The sequence below is a fragment of the Myxocyprinus asiaticus genome, chromosome 42, assembly GCF_019703515.2.
Source record: "Myxocyprinus asiaticus isolate MX2 ecotype Aquarium Trade chromosome 42, UBuf_Myxa_2, whole genome shotgun sequence".
Taxonomy (NCBI): Eukaryota; Metazoa; Chordata; class Actinopteri; order Cypriniformes; family Catostomidae; genus Myxocyprinus; species Myxocyprinus asiaticus.
Genome location: NC_059385.1, coordinates 33,484,147 through 33,497,846, shown reverse-complemented (window position 1 = coordinate 33,497,846; position 13,700 = coordinate 33,484,147). Strand labels below are relative to the sequence as shown.

At 37.4% G+C, this 13,700-nt stretch overlaps 1 protein-coding gene across 5 annotated transcripts in view; it reads right to left on the bottom strand.

Moving 5' to 3' along the window:
* Positions 1–13,700, bottom strand: part of ppip5k2 (diphosphoinositol pentakisphosphate kinase 2) — a 236,972-nt gene that overhangs the window by 30,298 nt on the left and 192,974 nt on the right. For 3 of the 5 annotated variants that reach the window (XM_051683227.1, XM_051683228.1, XM_051683229.1), the window contains one exon: positions 5,556–5,628. In XM_051683227.1, coding sequence (XP_051539187.1) covers positions 5,556–5,628 — 73 coding nt within the window. Of the gene's footprint in view, positions 1–3,467; positions 3,588–5,555; positions 5,629–13,700 lie in introns of all 5 variants that reach the window. The other 2 variants (XM_051683230.1, XM_051683231.1) reach the window with 1 other exon arrangement.

Sequence of the window (13,700 nt, the reverse complement as noted above, 5' to 3'; positions counted from 1 at the left end):
CATCAGCAAATGCTTTGAGAGACTAATCAGAGATTACATCTGCTCTGTGCTGCCTCTCTCTCTTGACCCGCTGCAGTTTGCTTACCGCAACAACCGCTCCACTGATGATGCCATTGCATCTACAATACACACTGCTCTCTCCCACCTGGAAAAAAAAGAACACTTATGTGAGAATGCTGTTTGTAGACTATAGCTCAACATTCAACACCATAGTGCCCTCCAAGCTAGAAGAGAAACTCTGGGCTCTGGGCTTAAACAGCTCACTGTGCAGCTGGATCCTGGACTTCCTGTCAAGCAGACACCAGGTGGTTAGAATAGGCAGCAACATCTCCTCATCACTGACCCTCAACACTAGAGCCCCGCAGGGCTGTGTTCTCAGCCCACTACTGTATTCCTTGTACACACATGACTGTGTGGCAACACATAGCTCCAATGCCATCATTAAGTTTGCTGATGACACAACGGTGGTAGGTCTGATCACTGACAATGATGAAACAGCCTACAGAGAGGAGGTGCACACTCTGACACACTGGTGTCAGGAGCACAACCTCTCCCTCAACATCAGTGAGACAAAGGAGCTTGCGGTGGACTTCAGAAGAAAAGACAGAGAACACAGTCCCATCACCATCAATGGAGCACCGGTGGAGAGAGTCAGCAGCTTCAAGTTCCTGGGTGTCCACATCACTGAGGAACTCACATGGTCCATCCACACTGAAGTCGTTGTGAAGAAGGCTCATCAGCGCCTCTTCTTCCTGAGAAGGCTGAGGAAGTTTGGAATGAACCGCCATATCCTCACACGGTTCTACACCTGCACTGTAGAGAGCATCCTGACTGGCTGCATCTCCGCCTGGTATGGCAATAGCACCGCCCACAACCGCAAAGCACTGCAAAGGGTGGTGCGAACTGCCAGACACATCATCGGAGGTGAGCTTCCCTCCCTCCAGGAAATATATACAAGGCGCTGTGTGAAAAAAGCTCGGAGGATCATCAGAGACTCCAGCCACCCGAGCCATGGGCTGTTCTCACTGCTACCATCAGGTAGGCGGTATCGCAGCATCAGGACCCGCACCAGCCGACTCCATGATAGCTTCTTCCCCCAAGCAATCAGACTTCTGAACTCTTGATCTCCCACGATCAAAATACATCAGCACTGCACTTTATTAACCTTACTCTTATATCTCACACCGGACTGTCATAAATTATATTATTATTATATTATATTCTCTCTTAACAACTGACTATCAGCCGACAGCCTGAATGTCAATACAGTACAATACTGTACATTCTATATATACTATATATACTTTTTTATATATTTTTATTTTTTATTTTTATTGAATAATGTGTATCTATATAGTGCGTATTGTATACTGTACAGTGTATGTTATTATTTGTATATTGTTGAGTGTAATTAAGTGTATATTAGACTTTAAATTGTGTTGTGTTAATTTGATGTTATTGTAAATTGGTATATGTCTCATCACTGTCACGACTGCTATGTTGATCGGAACTGCACCTAAGAATTTCACACACCACTGAACTTAATAAAGTGATTTGATTTGATTTGATTTGGACTGGAGAGGATGCTTTGAGTTCTAAAACTTACAGTACGTTTTTGTAGAACAATGATCTCTTATATTTCGAAATATCAAGGAAAATGTAATTCCTCATGTCATGACCCCTTTAAATAAGGCTCCTTGGAGACTAGTATTTTATGATGCTTTCTTATTATCCATTACTTATAATGTTTTATTCTGACCGTTTTTATATTGTACTAGTTTATTTTATAGTTGCATTGTTTATTAGTTGATTTTTAGTTTATTAATTTGTCATATTTTACACTGCAGTCACAACATTTTAAGTACTGTGTATGTTTTTGTGTGCTGTTTTTAAGTTGTGTATTGGCTGCTGTGCTGTGAGTCCAAAACAAATGTCCCTTAATGTGACCATAAAGCATGTTTTATTCTATTTGGCCACATTGTGTAGGACAAAAATAAAAATTGCCCTTTTTTATACAGCTGCTTTTTTGAAAGTTATAGACAATGTTATTATTATTATTATTATTAGGAGCCAATCACCAAAGGTGGGAAGCCCCAATCTGTTCAAAGCTGAACATGCTTATAACTTTTAAACCTAGAGACAAAATAATTTTGCCAATGATTACTATGGTTCAATTTCTGCTAGATTTTCCACGATTTAAATTTTTTCCTAAAAACCTACTTTTCGAACTCCTAGGTCAGCTGTCCAATTTTCACAAAATTTGGCTTGTGTCATCTAGGGATACTCAAGGCAAAAAGTTATTAAAAGCTTTTTGATAGACCAAACCGTTCTCGTATAACGCTTCAATGAATCTGAAGGCAAGCCGGCCAAAATGGACGTGAGGCTGTATCTTCGCAACGCTATGATGTATTAAAACAAAACACGGCATATGTCATAACCATCATGACTTGAAGGTACCTGCACAGTTTAGGTACAGCACCACTTAGTGGTCAAAAGATATTTAAAAAATGGCTATTTTTGCTTGTAACTTCTGAATAGTTTGGCCTAAAATCATGAGACTGGTCATTTTAAATGGCTTAGGGCAAAAAGAGTCGAATGATATAAACTTTTCCTATGTCAACCATATTGGGCGTAGGCCATTTTGAAATTTGTCATAAAAGGCTGTATTTTTACACCGCACAGGCGTATCGTTACAAAACTTGGTATGCATCATCGGCGTCATGCCTAAGTCCACCTACAAAGTTTGGGGCCATCGCCACCTTGTGATCAAAAGATATAACGAAATGAAGGGACATTCACCACAAAATATTATCAAAAGCTTTGATAGACCAAACGGTTCTCAAAAAGCGCATCAGTGATTTAGATGTCATTGTCACCACACCCTGACCGCACCATATAAACTTTGTGACAGCACCACCCATTGGTCAAAAGTTATAATAAATTGTATTTTAACATAAGCAATGGTGCTTATGTTTTTTATACCACTTTTCTTAAAATCATAATCAGTGATGTCAAATCATACTTCCTGATATGCCGTTGGTGTGCTTGGCCCTGTAATTGTTGCTTGCAGTTATATTTATTACTATTATTAATACACGCGTACACTATGTACAGATCATAACATAATTTCTTTCAAAGGTCTATGAGGTGGGGATCTACTGAAATAGGTTCCGATTTCAGACCCGGCTTGTTCTGACAAAATAAAGCCCAGTCGGTAGTAATATTAATAGCAATAAAGAGTCATTTTTGGTTTTCATTTTGCATTGTAAATAAATTGATCATAAAGACAGGCATGTGTGAAAAAAAAAAAAAAAAAACAACAACAAAAAAACAGGACGAAATATCCCAGTAATTCCAATGTAACTCAAACACTAATAGTTTAGAACCAAAAACACGGATAAGATTCCAGGACTCCTTTATAGGATGGGGATTCACCTTGGAAGGTGTGTGTGCGTGTCGGCACATACCATCTAAGAAGCCAGAGGAGGTCAGCTTTTTACGGTGTGCGTGAGCATAATCTTGTAGGTTAGGTGCACTGGAGGAACCGCCCAGCACCATGGTGCTAAACAGGCCAGCACAATGAGATCCTGATGGAGTTAGAGAAGATACATACAGCACTCGTGTGTTCCAGGAGACACACCTTGCAATGCATGCAGCATGCATTTGTACAAGATTCTTGCCACAGTATAAGTTGTGCAGCCACACTGAAAGCATCCCATAATGACAGTAATGTCTTTTGTCATGGTTACTAAATAAGGTCCTCCCAGTTTCAATTTAACTGAAAGTGACAAGATTTGTAAAGGCCTATTCACACAAAGGATACATTCTCTCCATAAGATGCTAAAATAAGACAATGCATACCTAACGAGTGTATCACTTGCGTACATGAGTTACATTTTAGATATGGGTTACATTTTGCCATAAAACGAATACATTTGTATTATTGGAAGGGTTGTATTTTGTTGAAAAGCATGTGAATGACCAGAATGCATTTTGCTTTTGTTCAGGTATGCACAATTAAGACACTGGTGAAAATTCCTGACGTGCCAGCGTGGATAGTTTTGATGCAAATTTTCGAAAATGTGTTTGTTGCGGTCATTCTTGGTGTGAATAGTAAAATGTAAAATTACTTTACCATCATGTTGTCATTGACAACCATTTAGCCACATCTCAAAGCAAAGAAAACACAAAATCACAACAGTTTCTCATTTTGTTAACTTTAGGGTTGACGTAGGTTAAGGTCTTCCGTGCTACTAACAGAGACTTTCCACAATAAGGGCTTACTAGTTTGGGGTCAACAGTTGGTTTGTAGTTCTTGATGAAATTTTCCCATAAATTAAAGAAAAATATTAGTTTGACACACATTCCTTTTTTGGTAAGATAATTAACCTCACTAGATTAACAAACAGTTACCAAAGATGCAAAATTACACAGTAAGGAAAAATTACATTCTTCAAACCATGAAAATCTGTATATATGCTGCATACAAACACACAAAGGACATTACAAGCATATATGAGAGACTGAGTCAGCGCTGTATTAGTCGGCTGTGTGGCAAAAATCTTAGAATACAGTGTGTTTTAGAGTAAGCATATCAGGAGCATTACAAATTCAATTCCACATCACACCAAAATTAATTGATCACTGGGTGTGAAAGAATCAAGAAAGAGCAGCCACATCAACATCACGCACAACAGAGAACTGAAATAGAATGGCAAAACATTATTTTGAAATTAAAAACTAGGACAAGTATGTCACAATTTGTGTTTACGATATAATGAATTGTAGAGACATCTGAACATCCAGGATATTACAAAATACATCTGAAGGGCTCAACAATAAGGAGGAGCCAAGAACCCAAGGCCAGTTTGCAAGAGTTTTGGGCCAGTTGATGGAACTGTCACTTGTCCTGTCGGGCCAATTCTGATTGTTACAACATCTTTATTTTTTTATTATTTTTTTCATTTTCATTTGCATGTGTTTGTATGCCTTGCATATTTTAAACATTAAACATTGTTGATTCCAATATGTCACCAGGATAATGTCATCTTGCTAACATAGATGAGGTAGAAACTGTGAGAATGACCTGTTATAGTTTTGTAAGCAATAATTAAAATACTGAATAGTTCATTTTCATAATTTTCATGACAATGATTACGTCAATGCCATCTTTTTTCAGCAAAAGTGTGTTCTTGAATTTTTAGCTTTTGTGGACATTTCAGCTGTATAATTTTCCAAGATTACAAATTAAAAAAATAAATAAATAAATACTATTTTGTTGTTTTTTTTGTAAAAGCTTACAAGTGAAAAACAAAAAAATAAATAAAGTTTACTAACTTTTTTCCTGGCACATATAAAAATACATTGCTAAAAATAAAATGCATACATTTTCTTTTTTCTTTTTTTTTTTTGGTGGGGCCAGTAAAAATGTTGGCAGGAAAAGTACAAATACGAACTATTTAAACAAAAAAATACTTATTGTTGAGCCCTGATCTGTTATCTTTATTATATTAACATTATAAGTGTGATATGACATCTGTGAGGGCTTGTCTTACCTATTCCTGTGGTGTGTTTGTGGTCTGTGTGCAGTCTGCTCGGTCTGGCGTGACTGTTGTTCTCCGACAGGACCTGATAGAGCACAAGCAGAAAACAATACCAACTCAACACAACTGTTATGCTTCTTTCAAACTTTGATCAATAAGTAGGTCTTTTCCAAACAGACATGTTAATTAGCAGCATTGAAAATATGTCAGTTCACACAACAAAAAGGCAACAAATAAAAACAGCATGAAGAAACAGATGTGCATCATGCATTAACCCATTGCCACACAGACTACATTCCATATTAGATACAGGAAACAAAATCAGGGAAGAAAAGGGGAATGAGGACAAACATGGCAACAGTTTACAAAGAGTAAATTCACAAAATCAAAATGTCACAATTTCAAACAAATATACATTTTCACCCTTGTAAAAACCAACAACAGAGTGAAAGAATAAAAAGATCAGAGGCCTCATTTTTTCTTTTAAAATGTTAAATTCAGTTTCATGCAAAACCAAAACAAAATTCAAAACTAGTTAGGAAAAGAGAAGTAATCCTTAGCAAGGGGGTGGGGGGAGGAGGCTGGGTGTTATTGGAGGGTCAGCACAGAGATCTTTTTCCCCACAATCAAATCTTTACCTGAGGCATAGATCGATCTTGACATCTCCTAAAAGCCCTGATAGTCACCTAATGGTTCCCCAGTTCCTAGATTTATTACTTTTACTATGCATACTCTGAGTAAAAATGGTAAAAGCTGGTTTGCGATATAGTGGTCCCAAAAAGTATTTGGACAGATAACTCACACTTCAAAATTTATGAATGTTCATGCATTTATACATATACACTACCGTTCAAAAGTTTGGGGTCACTTGCCTGAAATGTTTCTCATGATCTTAAAAACCTTTTGATCTGAAGGCGTATGCTTAAATGTTTGAAATTAGTTTTGTAGACAAAAATATAATTGTGCCAACATATTAATTTATTTAATTACAAAACTTAAAATTTTATATATATATATAAAAAAAAGTTTTTGAAATGGATGACTTCTTAATAATTAAGAAAAGCAGCCACTAAGTGCCCAGCATATAGATGGGAACTCCTTCAATACTATTTAAAAAGCATCCCAGGGTGATACCTCAAGAAGTTGGTTGAGAAAATGCCAAGAGTACATTTCTGCAAAATCTAGGCAAAGTGTGGCCACTTTGAAGATGCTAAAATATAACATAGTTTTGATTAATTTTGGATTTTTTTTTAGTCACAACATAATTCCCATATTTCCATTTCTATTATTCCAAAGTTATGATGACTTTACTATTATTCTAAAATGTGAAAAAATAAAAATAAAATAAAGAATGAGTAAGTGACCCCAAACTTTTGAACGGTAGTGTGTGTGTGTGTGTGTATATATATATACATACATACATACATATACATACAGTACTGTGCAAAAGTTTTAGGCACTTGGGAAAAATGTTGCATAGTGAGGATGTCTTCAAATATAATGCCATAAATAGTTTTCATTTATCAATTAACATCATACAAAGTCCAGTAAACATAAATAAAGCTAAATCAATATTTGGTGTGACCATCTTTGCCTTCAAAACAGCACCAATTCTCCTAGGTACCTTGGCAGATAGGATGGAGAATTTTGTGAAGCATCTTATGACTTTTGCACAGTACTGTATATACACACACACACACACACACAGATGAAGTCAGAAGATGACATACACTTAGGTTGAAGTCATTAAAACTCATTTTTTTTAACCACTCCACAGATTTCATACAAGTCATTTAGGACATCTGCTTTGTGCATGGCATGAGTAATTTTTCCAACAATTGTTTACGGACAGATTGTTTCACTTTTAATTGACTATGTCACAATTCCAGTGGGTCAGAAGTTTACATACACCAATTTAACTGTGCCTTTACGCAGCTTGGAAAATTCCAGAAAATGATGCCAAGCCTTTAGGCAATTAGCCAATTAGCTTCTGATAGGTCAATTGGAGGTGTACTTGTGGATGTATTTTAAGGCCTACCTTCAAACTCAGCACCTCTTTGCTTGACATCATGGGAAAATCAAAAGAAATCAGCCAAGACCTCAGAAATAAACTGTGGACCTCCACAAGTCTGGTTCATCCTTGGGAGCAATTTCCAAATGCCTGAAGGTACCACGTTCATCTGTACAAACAATAGTACGCAAGTATAAACACCATGGGATCACGCAGCCATCATACTGTTCAGGAAGGAGACGCATTCTGTCTCCTAGAGATGAACATAGTTTGGTGCGATAAGTGCAAATCAATCCCAGAACAACAGCAAAGGACCTTGTGAAGATGCTGGAGGAAACAGGTAGACAAGTATCTATATCCACAGTAAAATGAGTCCTATATCGACATAACCTGAAAGGCTGCTCAGCAAGGAAGAAGCCACTGATCCAAAACCACCACAAAAAAGCCAGATTACATTTTGCAAGTGCACATGGGGACAAAGATCTTACTTTGTAGAGAAATGTCCTCTGGTCTAATGAAACAAAAATTTAACTGTTTGGCCATATTGACCATCATTATGTTTGGAGGAAAAAGGGTGAGGCTTGCAAGCCGAAGAACACCATTCCAACCGTGAAGCATGGGGGTGGCAGCATCATGTTGTGGGGGTGCTTTGCTGCAGGAGGGACCGGTGCACTTTGCAAAATAGATGGCATCTCAAGACATTAGCCATGAAGTTAAAGCTCAGTCGCAAACGGGTCTTCAAAATGGACAATGACCCAAGCATACCTCCAAAGTTGTGGCAAAATGGCTTAAGGACAACAAAGTCAATGTATTGGAGTGGCCATCACAAAGCCCTGACCTCAACACTGAAAAAGTGTGTGCAAGCAAGGAGGCCTACAAACCTGACTCAGTTACACTCAGTGAAAAACTGAGTTTAGATGTATTTGGCAAAGGTGTATGTAAACTTCTGACTTCAAATGTATTATATATATATATATATATATATATATATATATATATATATATATATATATATATATATATACACACACACTCACCGGCCACTTTATAAGGTACACCTGTACATCTACTTATTCATGCGATTGTCTAATTAGCCAATCGTGTGGCAGCAGTGTAATGTATAAAATCATGCAAATATGGGTCAGGAGCTTCAGTTAATGTTCACATCATCCATCAGAAAGGGGAAAAAATTTGATCTCTGTGATTTAGACCGCAGCATGTTTGTTGGTGCCAGACAGGCTGGTTTGAATATTTCTGTAACTGCTGATCTCCTGGGATTTTCACACACAACAGTCTCTAGAGTGTAAAGAGAATCGTGTGAAAAACATCCAGCGAGCGGCAGTTCTGTGGGCGAAAACGGCTTGTTAATGAAAGAGGAGAATATCCAGACTGGTTCATGCTGACAGGAAGGTGACAGTAACCCAAATAAACATGCATTACAGTGTGTTTACAAAAGCTTTTCTGAACAACACGTCGAACATTGAGGTGGATGGGCTACAGTAGCAGAAGACCCCTCCGGGTACCACTACTGTCAGCAAAGAACAAGAAACTGAGGCTGCAATGGGAACTGGCTCACCAAAACTGGACAGAAGATGTTTGGAAAAACATCACCTGGTCTGACAAATCTGGGTTTCTGCTGAGGTACACAAATGGTAGGCCCACTGCAGCCTCAGTGTTCCGTTATTGGCTGACAGAAGTGAAACAAAGTGGTCTTCTGCTGTTGTAGCCCATCTGCCAAGGTTCGACATGTTTTGCATTCTGAGATGCTATTCTGCTCACTACGATTGTACAGAGGGGTTATCTGAGTTACCGTAGCCTTTCTGTCAGCTCGAACCAGTCTGGCCATTCTCCATTGACCTCCGTCATCAACAAGGCGTTTTAGTCCACAGAACTGCTACTCTTTGGTTGTTTTTCGCACCATTCTCTATTCACCTTATTCAGCCCCGCCCCTTTTCTGTGCTCCATTCTTTCACATTTTGTCATCTAACTTCCTGTTTGTATTGAAACTACAGGTGCATCTCAATAAATTAGAATGTCGTGGAAAAGTTCATTTATTTCAGTAATTCAACTCAAATTGTGAAACTCGTGTATTAAATAAATTCAATGCACACAGACTGAAGTAGTTTAAGTCTTTGGTTCTTTTAATTGTGATGATTTTGGCTCACATTTAACAAAAACCCACCAATTCACTATCTCAAAAAATTAGAATATGGTGACATGCCAATCAGCTAATCAACTCAAAACACCTGCAAAGGTTTCCTGAGCCTTCAAAATGGTCTCTCAGTTTGGTTCACTAGGCTACACAATCATGGGGAAGACTGCTGATCTGACAATTGTCCAGAAGACAATCATTGACACCCTTCACAAGGAGGGTAAGCCACAAACATTCATTGCCAAAGAAGCTGGCTGTTCACAGAGTGCTGTATCCAAGCGTGTTAACAGAAAGTTGAGTGGAAGGAAAAAGTGTGGAAGAAAAAGATGCACAACCAACCGAGAGAACCGCAGCCTTACGATTGTCAAGCAAAATCGATTCAAGAATTTGGGTGAACTTCACAAGGAATGGACTGAGGCTGGGGTCAAGGCATCAAGAGCCACCACACACCGACACTACAGTTGTCGTATTCCTCTTGTTAAGCCACTCCTGAACCACAGACAACGTCAGAGGCGTCTTACCTGGGCTAAGGAGAAGAAGAACTGGACTGTTGCCCAGTGTTCCAAAGTCCTCTTTTCAGATGAGAGCAAGTTTTGTATTTCATTTGGAAACCAAGGTCCTAGAGTCTGGAGGAAGGGTGGAGAAGCTCATAGTCCAAGTTGCTTGAAGTCCAGTGTTAAGTTTCCACAGTCTGTGATGATTTGAGGTACAATGTCATCTGCTGGTGTTGGTCCATTGTGTTTTTTGAAAACCAAAGTCACTGCACCCGTTTACCAAGAAATTTTGGAGCACTTCATGCTTCCTTCTGCTGACCAGCTTTTTAAAGATGCTGATTTCATTTTCCAGCAGGATTTGGCACCTGCCCACACTGCCAAAAGCACCAAAAGTTGGTTAAATGACCATGGTGTTGGTGTGCTTGACTGGCCAGCAAACTCACCAGACCTGAACCCCATAGAGAATCTATGGGGTATTGTCAAGAGGAAAATGAGAAACAAGAGACCAAAAAATGCAGATGAGCTGAAGGCCACTGTCAAAGAAACCTGGGCTTCCATACCACCTCAGCAGTGCCACAAACTGATCACCTCCATGCCACGCTGAATTGAGGCAGTAATTAAAGCAAAAAGGAGCCCCTACCAAGTATTGAGTACATATACAGTAAATGAACATACTTTCCAGAAGGCCAACAATTCACTAAAAATGTTTTTTTATTGGTCTTATGATGTATTCTAATTTTTTGAGATAGTGAATTGGTGGGTTTTTGTTAAATGTGAGCCAAAATCATCACAATTAAAAGAACCAAAGACTTAAACTACTTCAGTCTGAGTGCACTGAATTTATTTAATACACAAGTTTCACAATTTGAGTTGAATTACTGAAATAAATGAACTTTTCCACGACATTCTAATTTATTGAGATGCACCTGTAGTGAGAAGAGTCGATCAAAATGGATTGTGTGGGAGCACAATGTTTTTTTCACCAAGAGTTGATGGTGTGAGTCTACAGCACCACTTTACTATGTTTTTTCTGTCACTCTAAATGTTCGTTTTTACCACACCTGAGGAGGTAAATTGGACCTGGCAGATCACATTAAGACAGCTATTTCACACAGCTCTTTTTCATGATACAAGCGTTTAATTGTTATATGTGGAAATCTGCTTAATTTTTATGTTTCAACTTGTTAATAATTTGTTTTAAATTGTGTAGTTGAATGAAATTTCCAACAGTGACAGCTTGTTTTATTTCGTATGCAAGTTCATAACATTAAAGAAAATTACAATTGTACTTTTTAAAATTAATTTGTCATCCTACATTTTTTATTGGCTTAAATGTGATTAAAATGGTTGTAAACAGAATATAAAATAAAACATACACTTTCACATGTATAAGTGTTTATGTATAAATACAGTTGCACCCTTCCCTCGTCCTGGTTTAACACTCAAAAATCTGCTCACCTCAACAACACGATGGGTGAATTATACGAAAAGATGGTGAGAGGTGTCTTACAGAGATATTTTTAATGACTTTGTGTTGTCTCCTGGAGTTTCATGAGCACAGAAGTATATCAGTACGTCCACAGCATAAAGGTTGGATCATGTGTATTTATGAATGAAGCACTCTTGTTTTAAAATCTCCCCGCTATGCCTCCAGTTGTTAAGACATCCACTGAACACTTTAAAATACTCATGATAGCTTTTTACAACTCTATAACCTATAAATCCACTTCGCTAGCTAACTACACTTTGACATCAACACCAAAGATATCTATATAGAACCGCTAGAATGGAAACTCGAAGACAACATTTTCAAGATGGCTGCACACTAGTTTCTCTGGCGCATAAGGTGAATACACTCTAGAGACTGTTGTGTGTGAAAATCCCAGGAGATCAGCAGTTACAGAAATACTCAAACCAGCCCATCTGGCACCAACAATCCCATGGTCTAAATCACTGAGATCAAATTTTTTCCCCATGCTGATGGTTGATTTGAACATAACTGAAGCTCCTGACCCATATCTGTGTGATTTTATACATTACACTGCTGCCACATGATTGGCTGATTAGATAATCACATGAATAAGTAGCTGTACCTAATAAAGTGGCCAGTGAGAGTGTGTTTACATATATATATATATATATATATATATATATATATATATATATATATATATATATATATACATACATACATACACACACACACACAGTACTGTGCAAAAGTCTTAGGCACATAAGATGTTTCACAAAAGCATTTGTCTTAAGATGGTTATTTATATCTTCAGCTTTAGTGTGTCAATAGGAAATATAAATGTTAGACTCCCAAACATTACTATTGCAAATAGAAAAGATTAGAATAGAAGAACAGGGAGCCCTGCAACAGATGTCATGGCCCCCACAAAGCCCCCCACTGAACATTGTGTCAGTCTGAGATTACATAAAGACAGAAGCAACTGAGACAGCCTAAATAGATAGAGGAACTGTGGCGAATTCTCCAAGAAGCTTATCTTATCTCCTATATGCCAACAACCAAGAAAAACTGTGTCCAGCTGTACCTAGGATAATTGGTGCTGTTTTAAAGGCAAAGGTGGCCACACCGAATATTGATTTAGCTTTTTTATGTTTACTGGACTTAGTATGACATTAAGTGATAAATGAAAACTATATATATGTCATTATTTTTTAAGACATCCACATTATGAAACATTTTTCATAAGTGCCTTTTTGCACAGTACTGTACATATATATACATATATATATATATATATATATATATACACACACACACACACACACACACTGTATTTATATATATAGCATTTATTTTAAGCAAGGATAGCACTAACGCTTTTTTAGCAAAACATTTAACAAAAAGATGTTTGTTAGGTTTCATATAATAAAAAAAATAAAAACATTGCTCAAAATTAAGAAAAAATATTTTTGGACACTTTGTGATGAACAACACCTATGGTTTGTTATGCCATCCTATGACATTCAGACATTTCTAAATATTTTTGGGGCCTTAGGCTTCAACAAGTTTAACCGACAGTTAGGTAACTGCTGACCAAGGTTTCCACTTTATGTAAAAATGTCAGGAAAACCATTCTTGCTCATGACTGACAGTGGACAGTCTAAACAAGCAATAATGTATCGTAAACAGCATCAACATAATTATAACACATGGGTTATAATTACTGTAAGACATAAAAAATGTTGATATTCGCTAAACAGTAAAAATGTCACAAAATATCAACAACCAACCCCCCACCACACACACACACACGTACTGTAGGTATCACATATTAACATATTATAGTAAAACATAACCAACTTTAACCAAATTAATTTAAGAGTCAACATGAAACTGTATTTGCAATGTTACAAGTGAAACAGGATATTCAATGAGTAACAAAATGTAGGACAGGACTTGAGTTTTCTATGAAGAATTGACTGGATTGTGAAAAATGGGGATTGCACACAAGAATGGAGCTCATCCACTT